Below are 19,427 nucleotides of genomic sequence, written 5' to 3' on the forward strand. Positions count from 1 at the left end.
ATAAATATTTTAATGCATAAACACATATGTAATAAATATCTGAAGGGAGCATTTGAAAATTTAAATGCCATAAATATATGAAAAGTTTTGGGAGACTTTTAAAATGTATACGATGGAAACCCTGCTCTTCTTGCCCGAGTATATGCTAGCTATCATATCCACAGAGCTTTCTATTAAATAAGTAAACTCTTTTAGGCCTTTGCCAAGGAAATAGCACTATCTATGTTGCCAAGCCCTATTACCTATACAAGCAAATACTTTAAATCAGAGAGATGTGAAGTACAAAAACAGATACGTGTATATGCATAACTGAATCACTTTTGCTGTACACCTGAAACTAACACAACACTGTTAATCAACTATACTCCAATAAAAAAAAAATTTAAAAAGACTTCAGGAGAAAAAAGACTACATTTAAATAATATATTTCTATTTTATTTTTATTCCTTCTTTCTTTCTTTATTTTGGCCGAGCCAGGCGGCACGTGGGATCTTAGTTCCCCAACCAGGGACCTAACCCGAGCTCCCTGCAGTGAAGCGTGGAGTCTTAACCACTGGACCACCAGGGAAGTCCCTAAATAATATATTTTTAAGCTCATAAATATTTTCATTACCTTGAACTTGATTCTATCTGATGATTTTCCATGTGAGCCTGTCTCAGTCAGGGTCTGCTCTGTCTGATTAGAGTCTCATTCCACCCAGATTTCACAGGGTGTTTCTATAGAACACAAGTGGTAGGAAGTATGTGTGGTGTAACTAGTAAAAATTCAAGTTCAAATTCAGTATGTTCAGCCATTCTGTGGGCCTTTCTGTGTTGCCATGATCAATTTCCTATCCCTTGTCCATCTCTCACAGGAGAAGAGGCTCTGCCCCCACTTCATCTCCTATCCTGGTCCCAAAGGTAGTAAAAGCGGAGATGGTGAGAACTCTGAGCCAGGCCTGTCCTAGAACTGGGAAGGCAGGACTTCCAACAACACGATAGTGCCACATCAAGGGGGTCGTGTTTCAAAGCCTTTGTTGGAGCCAGAAAGGTGAGAAGGAAACGAGAGAGGCACAGTGAGGGAAACTACTTAGAGAGGAGTGAAGCTGGAGAATCACGTGACTGATGATAAGAAAAAAGAACATGAGCATGGGACTCCCCTGGTGGTCCAGTGGTTAAGACTGCACTTCCACTGTAGGGGGCACAGGTTCGATCCCTGGCCGGGGAACTAAGATCCCACATGCCGTGCAGTGTGGCAAAAAAAAAAAAAAAAAGAACAAGCAGCATGAGCTAGATAAAGCAGTGGATGGGGAGTGGGTTCTCAGCACTGCCCAACCAATGGTGCATCTTCTTTTTTTCCTTAAATTTGATCATTTTTTTATTTAGAAAACTAAAACAATTTGTTGTAAGAAATCAAAATGATGGTTACAATGCCTTATGTAGAACAGAGGGAAAGTATATAATAAAGTCATTTGGGGACTAATACCAGGTATAGTTTAATCCTTTAAACCGTATATTAATATTTTGGTTGTGAATTTCATTTGGGGACATTCTTGGTCATTAACTATATGCAAATCTCTCCTTAATTCATGACTCCATTAATGGTAGATGGGTGAGCTCTTAGAGGAATCTCTGGATACACATTTTGCAAATATTTATCCTGAGTTGAAATAAGATTCACATGACAGGATTAAGTCAGAGAACACAAATGTTAAATGACAGTTTGAAAATGATGACTTCAGTTCAATCCTTGTCACACCTTTGACTTGAATGTCTGATAAAAATAAACCTCAAGAACTGAAAATTGCTCAACCACATTGTGACATTTCAAGACTACCTTGCTTTGTAAGTTTCTCTTTCAGGAACTGTGCAAAGAAAGGATGAGTTAGTCTTCTTCAACTCAGTAATGGACAAATAACTGTAGCCCAGAAGCTCATATAAAGTGTTTAGCCTGATCTCCTCCAAGTTTGGTCAGCTTATCTCCTGTCTGACTCATAAGACAGCCTCTTTGTGAAGTGCCTCCTTGGGTTTCTGAGAACAGTACCCTGGACAAGATGTATTTCTAAGAGCTCCAAAGCCACTCTAATGAAGAACTTCAGTCTCCTTGTGAGGATCATGGAACAAAATGCCTCTGGGCTACTGGATCCATTAAATACTAGAGTGAGAGACTGAAGGAGATCAGAGGTCCCTAACATGGAGAGAACACCTTCCTTTTACCTTACAATCTACCATGTCCAACACACTTTCACGGAGAGGAGGTGGATCCAGCACGATTTTCTCTTCATCAGATTGTAATGGTCACTCTCTGTCTTCTAGGTTTTTGCAAAATCCTTCTGGATTGCTCCAGCAACTCTCCATCTCTCCAGAAACCTAACTCCCCTGCCTTCACTCTAATTTCCAAGACGGCAACTTTTGGCCCCATTTAAAAGATGAGCATTACAAACCCACCCTCTGGCTGCCAGGCTTGATTCGCTTTACCTGGACTTTGAAAATTACAGCGTAATTGGTGAAGAGTTTTATTACCATGGTGATGAATTCCTGAAATATCATGGAATGAAATCACATCCTCAGCAACACGTCGCTCCTTAACTACACTGTCTCAACTGTAATGTTTACTTTCTTCTAACCAAGATGGCCTGTGATATGCCTGTCTGAATTCTTCACTGTTGAAGGACTGAAGTTTTAAAAAACGTCTTTTTATTCACAACTGTTATTGGATGATCTACCTTGCGTTCTATTTTTTGGTGTTCAGGTTCTCCAAAACTATTTTCCCTTGAAGAACATTAAATTAAGTCAACAAGTATGTGCACAGGAGTATAAGTTGCTTCTGCATATCTACACCTTTCCCGATTGTGAACTCTTTTTCTAAGCCCTTCCCTTAAGGAGCACTTTCTTTCCTTCCTTCCTTTTTGGAAATTCTCATTCCCACATTAAGACTGACCAACACAGACCCAGCCAGTCAATTCCTGTGTCTCTTTCTTTTGGATTAATTTTTTTGAAATCTCTCCACAGCATGGAGATAAATATATCTGAATTTATATACTACATTAGGCTCTCTCAACCATTTGTCACCAAATTTTTCTGGCCTCCTTCATCCTTTCCATTAGGAACCTATGTTCTATCATCTTGTGATCACTTTCCTAAACTGTAATAGCTTTCCAGTGTGGTAAATAGGTAGAATGGACTCTAGACCAGATGGTAAATTACTAACCATGCATTTGAGGCAGGCTGAAAGAGACCATCATTCAAGGAGCTATTTTTTCCTCTACATTTGGTATGGGGTATTTTGGGTACAGAGGAACCTCGCTGTTCTTAGGACCAACGATGTTCAAATATTTATTGTTCGGTTTTAGATTTTCTTCTTCTGAAAGGCACAGTCTACAGTACTCGAGTTTTAAAATAATATGGCTCACTTTCTAGCAATTAGTATATAAAAATGTTGATCTGCTGAATTACTTTCAGATAAAATCTCTGATTTTCTTATTTTATAGATCAGTGGCAGAGAGTTTTATCACAGTTCCCCCATAAACCACAGTTTCCTCTTGAGAAATACTCATTGACTTTTAGAATATATTTTATTTTATAACATATGTAGCAAGAATGAAAAAAAAAAAGACACTGAAACATTCTAGGACAACTATCACTTCTTTCCCAAGGGCAAAATCTGCTTAGAAGGAAGTCAATATACAGGACTTAATTCTCTGAAGGAGCTATACTTAGTGACATTAGCGTTATCAACTTCACTTTTATTAAATATGAATAATGAGTATTGACACTTTTTGCTGGATAATCTTTGACAGTGGGGGCTGCCCCATGTACTGTAGGAGGTCTAGAAGCATCCCTGCTCTCTACCCACTAGAGGCCATTAGCACCCACTCCAGACATTGCCAAATGTCCCCCCAGGGGACAGAATCACCACTGCTACAAAAGAACCAAAGATTTGAATTGAACCAATCAAACAAATAAACAAGAACAGGCCTAGTTTAATGGAGGCCGGTTAAAATATCAAAAACACAGAGATTTTATTCTTTTTTCATCCACATGCAAAAATTAGGGACAAACCACATAGGCACAAATCCTAATAACCTCCCATTAAATAAAAAACTTTGATACATTCACTTATTCAGATTGAAAAAAAAAAAAAGAGCACTGGCTCTGCATTGTCCTTACATAACTTTTGTGATGTCGCCATACTACGCATTCAGATTTTAGTCACTGTTTTAAAAAAAATCTTTAATAATTGCCAGGTAGAATATCAGACGAGCTTCACCACTTGTACTCAAACTTTTCTGCTGTTTTAAAGACAAGGGCACCAAAGCCAAAATAAATCGGAGAAAGTTAAAGATTTTTCTGAAATGTTTATCTCTGTAGCAAGACAGGGTCCCAGGGCTAGAGGATGAAGTCAAGAGGGTGACGTAAGATTTAGTAACGGTGGCTCATGTTTGCTTGATGGGTATGTTCAGTTAGACATGGATACGGCTGCCTCTAAGTCAAAACTATTCAATTACATGAACACTAATGACAGAGACAGAGCTGGAGAGAGACACACACACAATAGGTATACTTTACCATCCCCGGGAATGATGCGGAGGGTAACTGTGTTTCCCGCTTCCTTGATGAGGTTGACAATGTCGGAATGGGACTTGTTGGTGATGGAACATCCATTTACCGCCAAGATCCGGTCTCCTACTTTCAGCTTGCCACATCGGTCAGCAGGGCTCCCCTCAATAATCCGACCTATTTTGTGAGGCATGGCCACACATGCATTGCCTGCTTTGATAGTCAGTTTTAATTTTTTTTAAGTTACATGGGAATAGAGTGAAGGGAGGAGAAAAAGGGTTGAGAAGGGAAAGAGAAGGTTAAGTGTTAATTAATCAAAGCATTAAGCAAATGTTATTAAAGGAGAACTCTGTGCCGGGGCTCAAAACATTGGCAAAGTTCCGGGCGTTTGTTTAAGAAGTTACAGCCCTGAAAAAATGATAGTTCATTGCTGCAGTCCTTTCCCGATTCAAAAGAAGGGGGGACCCCAAGCTTCCCTCCTTCGATCAGTGGCAAAATTTGGGATCTTTAGGAACTTCTGAAGACTCTCAAGAGCCCCAAAAATAACTTGCCATAGGCTTATTTGGGGGCTGCAAAGGTGAAACCCAGAGCTGGGAGGGAGGCTTTTGCGCATTCTGTGCTCACGTCACATCATTTTCGCCAGGTGTTGCTTACGCTTCTGCCAATGTTTTGTTCTTTCTCCATTTAGAAAAAATAATCACTGGGCGTCTGGTGAGGCCTAGGAGTCTGCTAGCGCCAAAAATCCAATCTGAAAATGCCTAACAGACAAACACTTAGACTTTCTGCCTTCTATTCAGAATGATGAAAGGTTTAGCAAAAGGGCACATATGAGATGAGCCAAGAAGGCACCCAACCTTGACACGTATTTTTCCTTTTATGACCTTTGCTCAATCAGCCTCTCTCGTGTGCTTTCAGAGAAGGGCCCAAATGGCTCATTAGCTCTGAAATCCTCCTTGTTCCTCATAAAAATCCCCTCAAAGGAATAAGAAAATCTAGTACATACTCAGGCTGAGGACAGTGAACCAAAGCTAGGTTCAAATCATTCCTCAACCCTTTTCCTTTAATCATTTCCTTTGTCCTGATCAGTTACTACACAGCTACGAGAGGAAAAACCAGGAAAAGTGCATTTGAAGAAGGTTTACTGTGTGCTCTGAGGCATTTCATGTCACAACCAAGAGCGTTGGTAACTTTTAAAGAGAGGTGGAAAATTGGCTTTGACGCCTGACACAGGGTTTCCAGATAATTGCATACTGAGTTTCAAACTTTCTTAGGCATATTCACTGATTCTGAGAGTTTGTCTTCCTGGGGGCTGTAAAGATACTTGTATACTTGAGCCACTGTGGGAAAAGGTGTCAAAACTAACATGGGAGATGTTGAAACTAACTGAGAGGACTCTTCCGTCCTAATTTAGAGAAATGTGTGGGAAAATGAGCTACAATTCCTTTGAATTTCAGCATATTTGCCTGAGTCTGTATCACGGGATGTAAGGTCAAGGTCAAAGAATCTTTCAAAAGGTAGTTAAACAGTCTTCTGGAACAAGCAACAAGCAGGTGTGGTGGAAAGCCTCCATACCCAAATTCAAGGTCTTGATTAAATTTAGCCCATCTCCAAGAACGAGTCCCATGGGAAAGGTATCATACAGCAGGTGGGAAGAAAGCTCCGCATAGCTCAGAAGTCTCATGCAAGGTATTAGGGAAAGTTTAATTTGTTTGTATTAAGAGCCAGAGGAAAGCAATCAAAGACCAAACTGTGGGTGAAGTCATTCCGTATTCGTTAAATAACACAGACATAGCTGCTATTTCATTCTAGAAAGGGAAACTGAGAACTCTGAAATCCTGAGAACATCACAGGGTACATGGGGACAAACTGTAGATCTAAAGAAAATAACTTGATATTTCTTTCCCCCCCTGCCTTTCTTTTTATTTTTAAATTAAGCAGAAAAGTCTCCAAAACTACTGGAAAAACAAAGCAAAAACAACCTTGCCTTGAGGTCAAGTCACCCACCACCCGTGACATGCTGTGATAATGTCATTAATGGAGCTCACAGAAGCACTGTTAGTAATGGGTGTTTGTTTCGGCAGCCACACATGCATGGAACTGGCTTAACTCACTGTCTCCTAATGAACGCACCTTAGTGGGAAATGGCTTTAGCAGGAAACAATGTACCAAGACTAAATGGAGGCAAATGGAGTTGTACCAGGGCAGAAAGCTAACGGGAGGGAGCACCTAGCTGATGTCAGCCAACAAACGACCTGGGCCACGGGTCCTCAGATTCCTCGTGGATAAGTCATTTGGAAACAGAGGTGAAGTACATTCCAAAGCTTGCACAGCCCTTCACTGTCTCCCACCATATTTCAGATTAATTAACAAATGTGCTTCGGGAAAATAACAAATTATGTTTTATTTAATGAAGAAGGTGATCAGTTTTGGAGTACATACTTATAATCCATCCTAATAGGAAACAGATTCATAGATTCCTAGTTCCTGGAATCACCTGGCTTCCTATTTGTCTCAGCTATTGCACCCAGCAGAGAGTTAACCTTCTGAGAGGGTGACAGCCGTGTTTCTCCATACTCTGCTGAAACCCCCAACATCTGGATGAGACAGGACGATCATCCCTGCTACAATTCAAGGGCAGTGAAGACAAGCGGCTCTGAACTCAGATTTTAATTAGATTCTTAACCAAGCAACAGTAAACATATTATTTTAAATTAAAATTTTAAAATTTCAGATGGGGATAGAGTAGAGAAAGGACAAGATGTAGGGGCGTTTCATGTATATTTTTACTCCTTATACCTGTTTTTTTCCCCTGGCATTTATTTCTACAACCATATGCTTCTTTTAAAAACTCCTACACCGGGACTTCCCTGTGGGCGCAGTGGTTAAGAATCGACTGCCAATGCAGGGGACACGGGTTTGAGCCCTGGTCCGGGAAGATCACACATGCTGCAGAGCAACTAAGCCCGTGTGCCACAATTACTGAAGCCAGCTCTCCTCAACTACTGAAACCCGCACGCCTAGAGCCCGTGCTCCGCAACAAGAGAAGCCACTGCAATGAGAAGCCTGCGCACCGCCATGAAGAGTAGCCCCTGCTCGCGGCAACTAGAGAAAGCTGTGCACAGCAACTAAGACCCAACGTAGGCAAAAATAAATAAATAAATTTATTAAAAAAAAAAAACAAAAAAAACCACTCAGACCTTCTGAGGCAACTGCTATGATTGATATCCCGCTCAGAACTTTGCAAACGGCTTTCTCTAGCAAGAATTTCTCACACTCTATCCTGTCAAGGGTCTGCTTTGCAAATTTCACCTATGCGTGAAATAGTCTGCCTGTGAACACGCAATCAGAATGGAAGCTGAAGGGTTAAAAACAAAAAATCCCAGCCTTCAGGAGGGGAAAAGCCACCCAACTAACTCCATCCTCAATTAAGACTTTCATCATCTGAAGCGGAAAGCATGAAAAGCATTTCTGTTAATGAGATTTTGGCTGTCTTTTACTTGCCATAGAACAGTCCCGGGCATCCCAGGAAACACTAGGGAGAAGTGACCGCACTCACCGAATGTCGTCCCTGCCTCAGGCCTGCTCACCGACGACACAATGACGAAGCCGAAGCCCTCATTCTCCCCGCGCCGGATCTCCACGTCGTAGGGCTGGACCACGGTGCTCACCACGCCGGTGCTCACCACGCCGCTGCCGCCGCCGCCGCCGCTGCCAATGCCGCTGGTGCTGCCGCTGCCGGAGCTCACCGTGTTCAGGGAGTTCTGGCTGCCCTGTGGAGTGCGCTTCTCCTCGGTCAGTGAGGCCGGCTGGTTGCTACTGTGATGGGAGGAGGCTGGCGAGGGCACCTCATTCTCTGTTTTGGAGGCTGTGCAAGAGATTCACCTCTCAGTTACCCGCCTTTGCGAGAAACGTGCCCTGCCTGCCACCCCTTCCTCCTTCCCCCAAGGCTCCGCAATGAAATCAAGAGAGTGACAGCTATGACAGCAGCTGGCCTCACAGAACTGAGATACAGGAATTGAAAAGAGTTCATGGAAAAACACCAAAGGGGACACCCCAATTCTGTATCATTTACAGCAATATTGTTATCTCAACATCTGCATACAGACTCAAATTTGCAGCAAGATCGGCCCAGTCTGAAATATTTCCCGGTTCACAAATCAAAAACCAACCCCTGGACGCTATGATGAGTGAAATGAGTCAGACAAAGAAAGACAAATGCTGTATGAGATCACTTATATGTGGAATCTAAAAAATACAACCAACTAGTATATATAACAAAAAAGAAGCAGACTCACAGATACAGAGAACAAACTAGAGATTACCAATGGGGAGAAGATGGGCGGTGGGGCAATATAGAGGTAGGGGATTAAGAGGTACAAATTATTAGGTATAAAATAAGCTACAAGGATATATTGTATGACACTGGAATACAGCCAATATTTTATGATAACTATAAATGGAGTACAACCTTTAAAAATTGTGAATCACGGCCTTGTACACCTGTAACTTACATAATATTGTACAGCAACTGGACTTCAACAAAACAAACAAACAAAAATGACCCACTGAAGGATGTATAGGTGTGGCCCACAGCAAGGGTGACTACCATTTTTGCCTCAGAGATATGCCCTTCGCTGCACTCAAATTGTCATTACCCGCAAGTCACATTCTGCTCAGATTTGCAAACAGTTTTGCTTTGCTTTCTCCATCACCAGAGACATGGTAAGCTGACAGTACCATTAAGATTTCCCAGGGCTTCCCTGGTGGCACAGTGGTTGAGAGTCTGCCTGCCGATGCAGGGGACACGGGTTCGTGCCCCGGTCTGGGAAGATCCCACATGCCGCGGAGCGGCTAGGCCCGTGAGCCATGGCCGCTGGGCCTGCGCATCCGTAGCCTGTGCCCCGCAATGGGAGAGGCCACAACAGTGAAAGGCCCGCGTACCGCAAAAAAAAAAAAAAAAAAAAAAAAAAAGATTTCCCTACTGTGGGATTCCTGACAACACCTGTCAGAGGTATACTTCGCTTCTCTTCCTCGCTTCCAGATGTCAATGATCTACTCTGATCACACAATTGGATACATTAGCCTCCCTCAGAATTCGTTTGATCAAATTTCAGTTTTATTGCTTTCTCAAGTGACAGGGTAAAGCACTCCTAAATAGCCACCGTAGTAGGTGGGAGCGACTTGGTTTTCATGTCAACAGCAAAATATGTGTTCAGGTTTTGGATAGGACTACTAAATTTATTCCCCAAAGCATCTCCTTTCACAGATTTCATTTTTAGTGTGGTAAAATATACAGAACATAAACCTTACTATTTTGACCATTTTAGGTGTACAGTTCAGTGGCATTAAGCACAGAAGCACTGTTATGCAGCCATCCCCACCATCCATCTCCAGAACCCTTTCATTTTCCAGAACTGAAATTCTGTACCCATTAAACACTAACTAATCACTCTCCCCTCCCCAGCCCCTGGTACAGCCAGCATTCTACATTCTGTCTCTATGACTCGACTACTCGAGGTACCTCATGGAAGTGGCAGCATATAACATCTGTCCTTTTGTGACTGGCTTATTTCCCTTAGCCTTATGTCTTTTCAAAGACTGAACATGCCTTTAACCCAGATCTTAAATACCCCAATACATCTGAAACAAACAAAAATCACATTGCTCTACTATTTTTATTTGGACCAGTGAAGTCAGAAAGTTTTCATCTCATCTCAAAAGCCATTTCTGATTGCTGCTACGTTAAGATCCTGAGGCCATAAATGAGCTCTAGGGACGTAAATGATTAACACTCTTTTCATGGCTGCAACAGGTAGGGCTCTCACACTGGAATCTGACATCTTAATTCTTTTGTAATTAATTATATACCATTTAAATGAGCCCTATAAATTTTTTTTTGGGGGGGCCATGCCAGGAGGCATATGGGATCTTAGTTCCCCAACCAGGGATCGAACCCATGTCGCCTGCAATGGAAGCGAGGAGTCTCAACCAGTGGACTGCCAGGGAAGTCCCTATGAGTTATTTTTTTTGTTTGTTTTTAAAACAAGATGACAGTTGATTTTATCTGATAAACAGGTGTTTCACTAGTATTACAGCTATGGAGAATTCCTAATATTTCACGTCATCCTGCTTCAATAATTCAACTGATACCACATGGAATCTGCCTCTTCTGCATTCTGGGTTCTGTCTTGAATACCTGGAGGCAGGGGCTGCAGGCAAACATGGTGAATGAATGGGAAGGGCAGACACTTACCCAATACTGCCTCAAAATGGCAGATTCTGATACGGAAGTGAACCACGATGCCCAAGGATGGCAAGAAGGGAAGGCTAAACTCAGCAGACAGTTGGAGGAAGGAGGGAATTTCTGAGGGTTTTACAGATAAGGTTATCTTTGAGTTGGGCCTGGAAGGATGTATACGAATTTGAGTTGCAGGAGGAAGGACTGAAACATGACCTAGAACTGGCCAGCTCTACAACTTGCTTATAGTGAAAAATGTAAAAATTAAAATAGTTTAATACATATGACTGTCAACAACAGAGCAGCTTTTTTATGAGCTTATTTAGCAGTGCAAACCTAATTTTTGCTCTCTTAATTTGAAGCTACAATTCTCCTAACCTCTTTTGTTGAGAATTCCCATCAAGTGAAGAGAATGACTAAGTTCTGTTTAGCAAGGGGATGGAGGGAGGTAACATATATTCAACTAGGCTTCTTCTAAAAGCCTTTGCTGAACATGTACGGATGGCACATTAAAGTGCTTTACTTTTTTTTTTTTTTTTTGCGGTACGTGGGCCTCTCACTGATGTGGCCTCTCCCGCCACGGAGCACAGGCTCCGAACTCGCAGGCTCAGGGGCTATGGCTCACGGGCCCAGCCGCTCCGCGGCATGTGGGATCCTCCCGGACTGGGCACGAACCTGTGTCCCCTGCATCGGCAGGTGGACTCTCAACCACTGTGCCACCAGGGAAGCCCCATTAAAGTGCTTTTAAGTGACAGTAGTTTTGAAGGGTTCCATCTGGAAATTCTGAGCTTAATCACATTCATAAACATTTGCTAAAATACATGCTTGAGGAGACGGACACAGGAAAGGGGCCTCTTCTGTGCATAAAGTGACAAGGCACTGTCTAAAGGGATGAATGAAAAACATACCTGCAAACACCACTTTACGCCGCACCGTGAGATTGACGTGACCTTGCTTGGCGGCTTGTTGCATAAGCTGGACCACAAGCTGGTGTGATTTGCCAATGACTGGTGTCCCATCCACACAGATTAATTCATCCCCAGACCTCAGGCGGCTGTCTGTATCAGCAGCACCCAGTGGTACGATGTGACCGATATAAATCTGTTGAGTAATTGGACAATGGATGAAACACTGACCTTTTGGTTTACTATTACAGGCACACCTCGGGGATATTGCAGGTTCGGTTCCAGACCACCGCAATAAAGCTAATGTCACCACAAAACAAGTGACATGAATTTTTTGGTTTCCCAGTGCACATAAAATTATGTTTACACTATACTGTAGTCTTAAGTATGCAATAGCATTATGTCTAAAAAAAAGTACATACCTTAATTTAAAAAATACTTTATTGTTAAAAATGCTAACCATCATCTGACAATGTAGGGCTGCCATCAAACTTCAATTTGTAAAAAAATGTACTATCTGTAAAGCACAATAAAATGAGGTTTGCCTGTAAAATGATGGCCTTCACAACCTCTGAAAACAATTCAGTTCATTCATTCATGTCTGCATCCATGCCACAAACCCTTACTGAGCGCCCACTGGGTACCAGGTGCTGTGCTAGGTGATACAATAATTCTTAAATGGAAAAAATAACTTTTTCTTGTTTAGTACCCTGACATTTATTTATCTGTGGTTTGCTGACTCATTGTTTCTTCCCCTTTGCAAAAATAAATCATTTTACTCCCTTCATTGGCAAAACTTTTCCCCCTCTTCTATCCACCTAAGAGGCCTCTGTTCAGAAAACTCTACTAATTATAATAGTCATACAACTTTGCTTTAAAGGTCAGCATGTGCCTAGCAAAAGGGAATGCATGATAAGTGGTGTTAAATGAAGGGATGAATCAAGCCAAGTCTGGTTGGGCATCCCTATTTTCATAGTCTATAGCACCTGCATGCAGAGCAGGTCTTTATATTTCGTGTCTTGCTGTTGTTATACTTTAGCTAAAATATTTGTGCCTTGCTTGCCTTCTCTCTAGATAATGATGCTACAGTGACCTTTACATGGCATTTATCATTTACAAAGAACTTTGACAGAAGAGTGCTTAAGAACATGGACTCTGGAATCACACCCTTTCCAGTCCCTCCATTTACTAGCTCTGCGATGCCAGGCAGGTTCATTAACCTTTCTGTGTCTTTATTTCATGATTTGAAAAATGGGACAGATTCATAGATTTGATGGATACACGAGAAGAATGGGTGTTAGAAGCCTTTAGCATAGCACCTGGCACATAGTAAGCACTCAAGAAACAACAGCTATTTTTACTGTGATGAGGAAATGAACGATACTTATCTTTAGTTCTCTTTTCCCCTTTCAAAAGAATCCTGTGACGTTCTCCTCAATTTATTCTAAAGATGAGGCCTGGAGAGGTTAAATGTCTCCTGGTCCTTGTTCAGGGTTCTTTCCCTAATTTTGTAAAGAGCGTGGTCCTACTTTCTCTAACCTTTCATAATGCCTTGTCAAGCGCTCTCTGTCCTAGCTACTCAATATACAAAGCCAACTAGCTGCTGGCAGATTTAACAGAATTGGCCAGAAGGATCAGGCCACTGTATTCCCAGTTGATGTCTATTCCTATTTTGCTTTTCGGTTCCCTTTTCTCTGATGGGGAGCTCCAGACGCTGCAGCTGCCGCTTTCCACAAACACAAACACACACTTTTTAGAAAGGATCTAGTCCCTTCTTTATCAAGAAAGAAAGAGTTCACAAAATCCAAAGAATAACCCCCAGTGCTTAAGATGAAACAGTCAGGGAATATATAAGGGGTGCACCTGGCGGGACTCAAATCTTGGTGATTTGTCACTGCTGCCAATTTGCCTTGAAGTCTTAGAAAACTGCACAGGGTGGTGCGGGGTAGGGTGGGATGGGGGGCAAGGGGCAGGGAGACAAAAGACTCACAGGTTCCCCTGGTTCATTGCCACCCAGAATCCTAAATCCAAATCCAGTCTCTTTTCTCCAGAGGAAGATGTCCTGTTCTTGATAATCTGGAACTGCAGAGAGGGATGAGGAAGAGAGAGATTATTTCTCGGATAAAAGGAATCAGAGCCCTAAGGCGAACACCGTTAACAGGACGGATACTGATGGTGTTTGAGCAGATGACAGCATTCCAATACACACAAGTAAACAAAATAATCTGGACGGGTGCAATAACAGAGGACACTGGGTGAAAGTAAATGGTAGGAATAGTCATTGAACCTTAAGATTTTTTTCAAAGGACTAATCACTGTTTGTTAATTCCTAATCAAGCCATTGTCCCTGAGGAAGGCTGCAGTCAGCACTCACCACTCTCCTGGGTATTGGTGCAAGGGGAATTAAATAAATTAAACTCATCAGGCTCTGCCTCGCAAAGTGGGTGCCCACGTCTGAGGAAGGAGCTCATGCTGTCAGAGCGACCTCTGAAGTACAGGTTGGCTCTGAGGATTTAGAAGACCTGTTAAGTGCCTGATGCTATCAACTAGAAGATGAAAGAAAACAGCTCGAGGTACAAAGTGTTCTCAATTAAAAAAAAGAAAATCACTTCTTTTTTCCCTTAAAGTAATCAAGACTAGCAATGCCAAGAATATGACCTGTTAGATCATTTTTGCCAAAAGAGTTACTCTCAAACATCCTAATATTTCCAAATTTATAAAATGTACTATGATTTCACTGCTATTATGAAAAAGTAGTCAGCCTTCTATATCCTTAAGATCACTGGTGAGAACAAAACTGTCCTATATCTATGAGCCATATTTCATCACTAAAATAAGTGCTTTATTCCAGTATTTGCCTATAATATTTCACCACTATAAGTATTCATTTATTATCTAACAGCTTGATATTTTACTTTTAAAATTCAGTAATAGTCCAGGGCTTTCAAATGGAAATCTCATTTTTTAAAAAAGTATTTTCCTTAAGAACACGCTTACTGTACATGAGATTGTCCTATATAACACTCTGTTACTTAACTAAAGTAATAAAAAAAAGGGTTACTTCTATTTAATTCTTACTTAATATTTTAGTGTTTAAGTAGTATGTTTTACAGTCTGTAAAATGACAAATCTTTTATTTAAAGAAAAAATATATAACTTAGTGGCCATGAATCCTAAAGGAGATTTTCAAATACTGTTCTGCAGAATTTCTGGTTTCTTTAATTCCTTGGCTTTGGGGCTGAAGGAGTTGTGTATGTACTGAGAACTTAATTCCCATCTTCTCTGATTTTGTACAGTGGAATAGGGAAGAAGGAGGTGGTTGTTTAGACTTCAAGCTAGCGAGAGATGTCCCCTTTTCGGGACTCACCCACGAGCTTAAAATGTATGCCGAGAGAGAAGAAACTAAATGAACACGTAAGCACCAGTCAGAGGAGTCTGAATCGAATATTCGTGCTTGAGCTATCTTAATGCCATGCTTTCAAGGGAGCTTCTTATCCAATGCTTTTTTCTTATAATTGCTGAGGCTAAGCTGTAAGATGCCATGGTACATGGAGTTAGGCTACAGCACGGGACACAATTCGAGAATGGTATTTTCTTCAACATGCTAAAGGTAACAATATTTTCTTTCTGTTTGAGTAGCTGGCTATTGTTTCAAGAGCCTCATTGAAACAACAAATTAAATCAGGTTGAGTCTCCGTCGTCTTTGGTTCACTCAAGCTGGAGGATTATTACCAAAACAGACCATGGGTGCTTTCCAGCCAGCACTAGGTTCTTGGCAGAGTCTGCTTGAAATCTGATGAGCCCTTCTGTGAACAAGGGAAAGACCTCTGCAGAGACCTCCAGCTCAGACCAATTTTTTCTGCAGCAACATTTAACACAGGAACATCTGCCCATCCTACAGTGTAACCAAATGTAGCAAGTTTCTGCATTTTATTGCTCAGTTAGGAGTAAGCCACCATGGGATGGGCAATTATGGCCAACAGACTTAGGCTTATCATACAGTTCAGTCCATTGGAAAAAAAATTGTTCCTCTGAGAATTAATAAACAGACGGCAAATTTATTTAAAAAGCTTCCTGTTGAAAATGAAGATGCCCAATGACAGACACCAAGGATGTAGAAGATGCCAATGATGAGCCTTTCAGGAAAACACACACAAACACAGATGTGTTAAAAGAAAGTCTTTTGGTTCTTGAACTTGGGCATCTCGACAATTATATTCTACGAACCAAATGCCATGTTCTAAATATATAACTTTGGTGATCAATCAGTACTGAAACATATTAGAGAATTATAGAATGATGTTTCTCTTCTTTGTCCTCTGCTGTCCCTTCTTAGCAAGGACACTAAAGTTTCTAAACTATTCCCCCCAAACATTTTTTGTTCTTTTCTTTATTTCAGGCAGATTTTATTAGAATTAAGTTTTCAAGAGGCAGCAGGGTAGAACCATCTTTCTGATATTACTAACACCAACCCCCCCTTCTTTTTGAGACTAAATCAAGAAGAGCTAAGAAAATCTCATCCAGCTCTCTTCACTTCTAAGCCCTGGTACAGGGGACAATCAGAGCAGCTCATTTCCTTTGGTAATTCCACCAATGACCCAATAAAGCAGTCAAAAGACTTCCTTTGATAATTAGAAACAAATGGAATCACCATGTTTGCAGAGAACTCCCCTGGCGTCTCTATTACTACAGACACACAACACATTTGCAGACTTGGTTAAAAAATGCCCATCACTTTTAATTTCATCTTGTCTTTGCTCTAGCCTTGGTCAATAAAAGCACCCCAAACACTTCTGTTCATGGCATCCCTCTTTCTTCCCTCCTTTTTCTGAGTTTCTTTCTAGCCCCCTAGACCAATGGGAACATCAAACAGGATGAATAATAATGGAGAAATGAAAGTTTTCAGCAGATCCTTACTCTGACATTCTCCAAAATTCGTGGAATTGATTTCTTTGTCTCTTTCACCCTTGCTCAATCCCGATGCAGGCGAAGGTGACATAGCTGGAATAGTAATGTCACAATTTTGCAAAGCTGAATGTATGTGTTTTCTCTTAGTTCATTTTCATTTAGTTTTGATTGATAAGGAAGGTGCAGTTAAGCTTTCACAATAAAGGTCAAGGCTGCTGTGGATTTTAAAAGACTATGGTTTGATTCTTTTTTTTTCCCACCGTACTTCTCTTGGCAAAAAGCTAGAATTTACAACTGTACCGCCGAGAATTTCACAGAACTACCTTTACCATCTTAGACTCTTCCTATTTAATTATACCCTGAAGTACCCATTCTCTTATGACCTTGTTTGAATCATGTCATGAACCTGAGATTTGTCTAACCCCTTATTTCCTTTCGAAAAAATTTAAGCATACTTTTGTCACAGCCACATTACTGTGTTTATTTAAAATAGTATCAAGTTCCTGGTGGGATTAATTCTTGGGCTAAAACCTGTTCAGATGACTTCTAGGGCAGTTCAACCGAAACAGTCTTTTGTTTAGTGACACAAATCATCAGATCTGGCCAAGAGCTGAACAAATACACAAATAAGAACTGTCATAATAGCTCTTAAAATCTAGACGTACACCCAAGCTCCTTAAACTATGATAAAGGAGCTGTACACCAATTCCAGACCATTAAGCATGTCTCTCTCGAGGGACACGTGTACGCTGGTTAAAATGACAGCTTTGTCATTTTTCTTTCCCAACTCTTTTGTGAACAGGCAAAGTTTGAACTGCAAGCTTTAGATTTTGTTTCACAGTAAACACTAGTGGGTACTAGCTGCTCTTCCTGAACACTTATAAATAAGATTGCATCGATGCCATTTTTAAAAGATGTACACAACTGGCATGTTATCTAGAGAAAAAACAAACAGGCAACATGGCTTTTAAAGGACTTCCAAGCATGCTTTTTCTTTTTTTTTAATAACTCTCGGGTTTTTTTGAATTTTATTTTATTATTTTTTAATACAGCAGGTTCTTATTAGTTATTTATTTTATACATATTAGTGTATATATGTCAATCCCAATCTCCCAGTTAATCCCACCACCACCACCCATGCATGTTCTTAATTGAACACTTAAGCTCTTCAGAGGGATTTATTAACACATCTGTAATTCAGATTGATTCAACTGGACACTGCTGTTTTGACAGACGGCCATATCGAGAATGCTATATTTTGCACGGTATTCAGACCATGTGAAGGAACTGGATCAGAGACTTTGTTAAGAATCTTCACATTGTCCTTTACAATAAAATGAAACATGAGGAAAATATATTTTCCCAAAACAGGGGGGATAAATTAAGGGTACAATTAAGATGTTACCGCTGACTTTAATTTTCGTGGTTTTTTTCCTGGAGTACTTTGCTCGTTTTAATATGTCTTGGGGAGAGGGGCAGGGAATCACATCTAATGAGGCTACATGCTTTACTTTTTCATTTTTTTCCAAAAGACAAGATAAAAAAACAGCCTAAGGGAATGGCAGAACCTGATCTGGGATAAAGCCAAATACTGATTAAAAGACAAGATTTAAAAAAAAAAAAAGACAAGATTGACATAGGTTCATTCATAGGTACTGTGAAAAAAAGAAAATCTGTGACAGATACTGAATAATTATCATGGAGGGAAAAGTCTCATCGTTATCCTGATTTAGTGGTGAGGAAGAAATCTATGTGAATTTTAACATCGGTCAGGTTGCTACAATCACTCAATTCTGGAGCGTCTAATCAGCAAAAAGCCTGATTCTCATTTGTGCTGCTAGATCCTGTTGCTTAGATGTTCGAGAAAGTTAAGGCCTACACTGGCACCATTACAAATATCTCAGTCTGCCTCTCATTCAATGCTTAGAGCAGCTGGCTGTGGCAGAATGACATATTTTTCTTATTTTTTTTCTGGTGAAAACTTTTTTTAAAAATGGATTAAATACCAAATTCTGAAGAAATACTGCTTCCATCAAGGTAAAAATGCCATCTGAGCTACAGCCTCCTATTCTTTGGGTGCGTTAGAATTGTCTGTCAATCCATGAGGCCCGCACCAGCACTTCAGAACCTGATTTACTTTATCGCAAAAAGATTCATACATGGGAAACTCAGTCATAAATGTGTACTCTACTGAGAAAAGCAGGGGCATAGTCAACAAAGCAGTTATCTCCACATCAACTGAAGTTGGGTCACTGATTGGAGGACCTGCATGATTAAAGAGAAATGTGAAGGGAATGTGAAAATATTCCTCTTTGGAAAACATTTCTTCCATGAAATCATTCCAATTAGTGAGAAGACACAGTGAGAACAGACACCAGGTTCATGCTTAGCAACTACTGCTTACAAGGGATGTTCCAAATGGAACTTCATTTCCTCTGGCCCGGAGTGAGGTGTACTCAGGGGTCTTTCTAGTCTAGGGACTAAATAAACCCCTTCTCAAGTGATCAGGCTTTTGCCAGCACAGTGAAGCCTTAGTCAAACAGCCAACTTAATTCCACGCACTATGGTAGTAAGAAGGCAATGATTTCTCTTCCTTGAAGAGGAAAAGCACAGAGGGAGCCTCGGTGACTTCTAGAACTTGATCATCACCAAGACTCCAGTCATCCCTCGTGCCTCCTAAATGCTGACTTGCACCCAGCAGTGTGGGCCACTTTCCTTCTCAGGCAGTGATGCTGTTCTCACTCCCCTGTTTGGTTTGGGTCACAGAGGAGTGGCTCTAGCCAGCAAGTAAAATGCTTCACAGCCAAGTCCAAGGGGGGGGGGGGGGGGCTTCAGTG

At 41.0% G+C, this 19,427-nt stretch overlaps 1 protein-coding gene across 1 annotated transcript in view; it reads right to left on the minus strand.

Moving 5' to 3' along the window:
- The window catches only part of MAGI1 (membrane associated guanylate kinase, WW and PDZ domain containing 1), a 609,319-nt gene that overhangs the window by 14,789 nt on the left and 575,103 nt on the right, over positions 1–19,427 (minus strand). Inside the window, exons 16-19 of the mRNA XM_024747645.1 lie at positions 13,673–13,764; positions 11,686–11,878; positions 8,096–8,404; positions 4,549–4,749 (exon numbers count right to left, since the gene is read on the minus strand). Coding sequence (XP_024603413.1) covers positions 4,549–4,749; positions 8,096–8,404; positions 11,686–11,878; positions 13,673–13,764 — 795 coding nt within the window. The remainder of the gene's footprint in view (positions 1–4,548; positions 4,750–8,095; positions 8,405–11,685; positions 11,879–13,672; positions 13,765–19,427) is intronic.

The sequence above is a fragment of the Neophocaena asiaeorientalis genome, unplaced genomic scaffold (genome assembly GCF_003031525.2).
Source record: "Neophocaena asiaeorientalis asiaeorientalis breed wild unplaced genomic scaffold, Neophocaena_asiaeorientalis_V1.1 scaffold495, whole genome shotgun sequence".
NCBI lineage: Eukaryota > Metazoa > Chordata > Mammalia > Artiodactyla > Phocoenidae > Neophocaena > Neophocaena asiaeorientalis.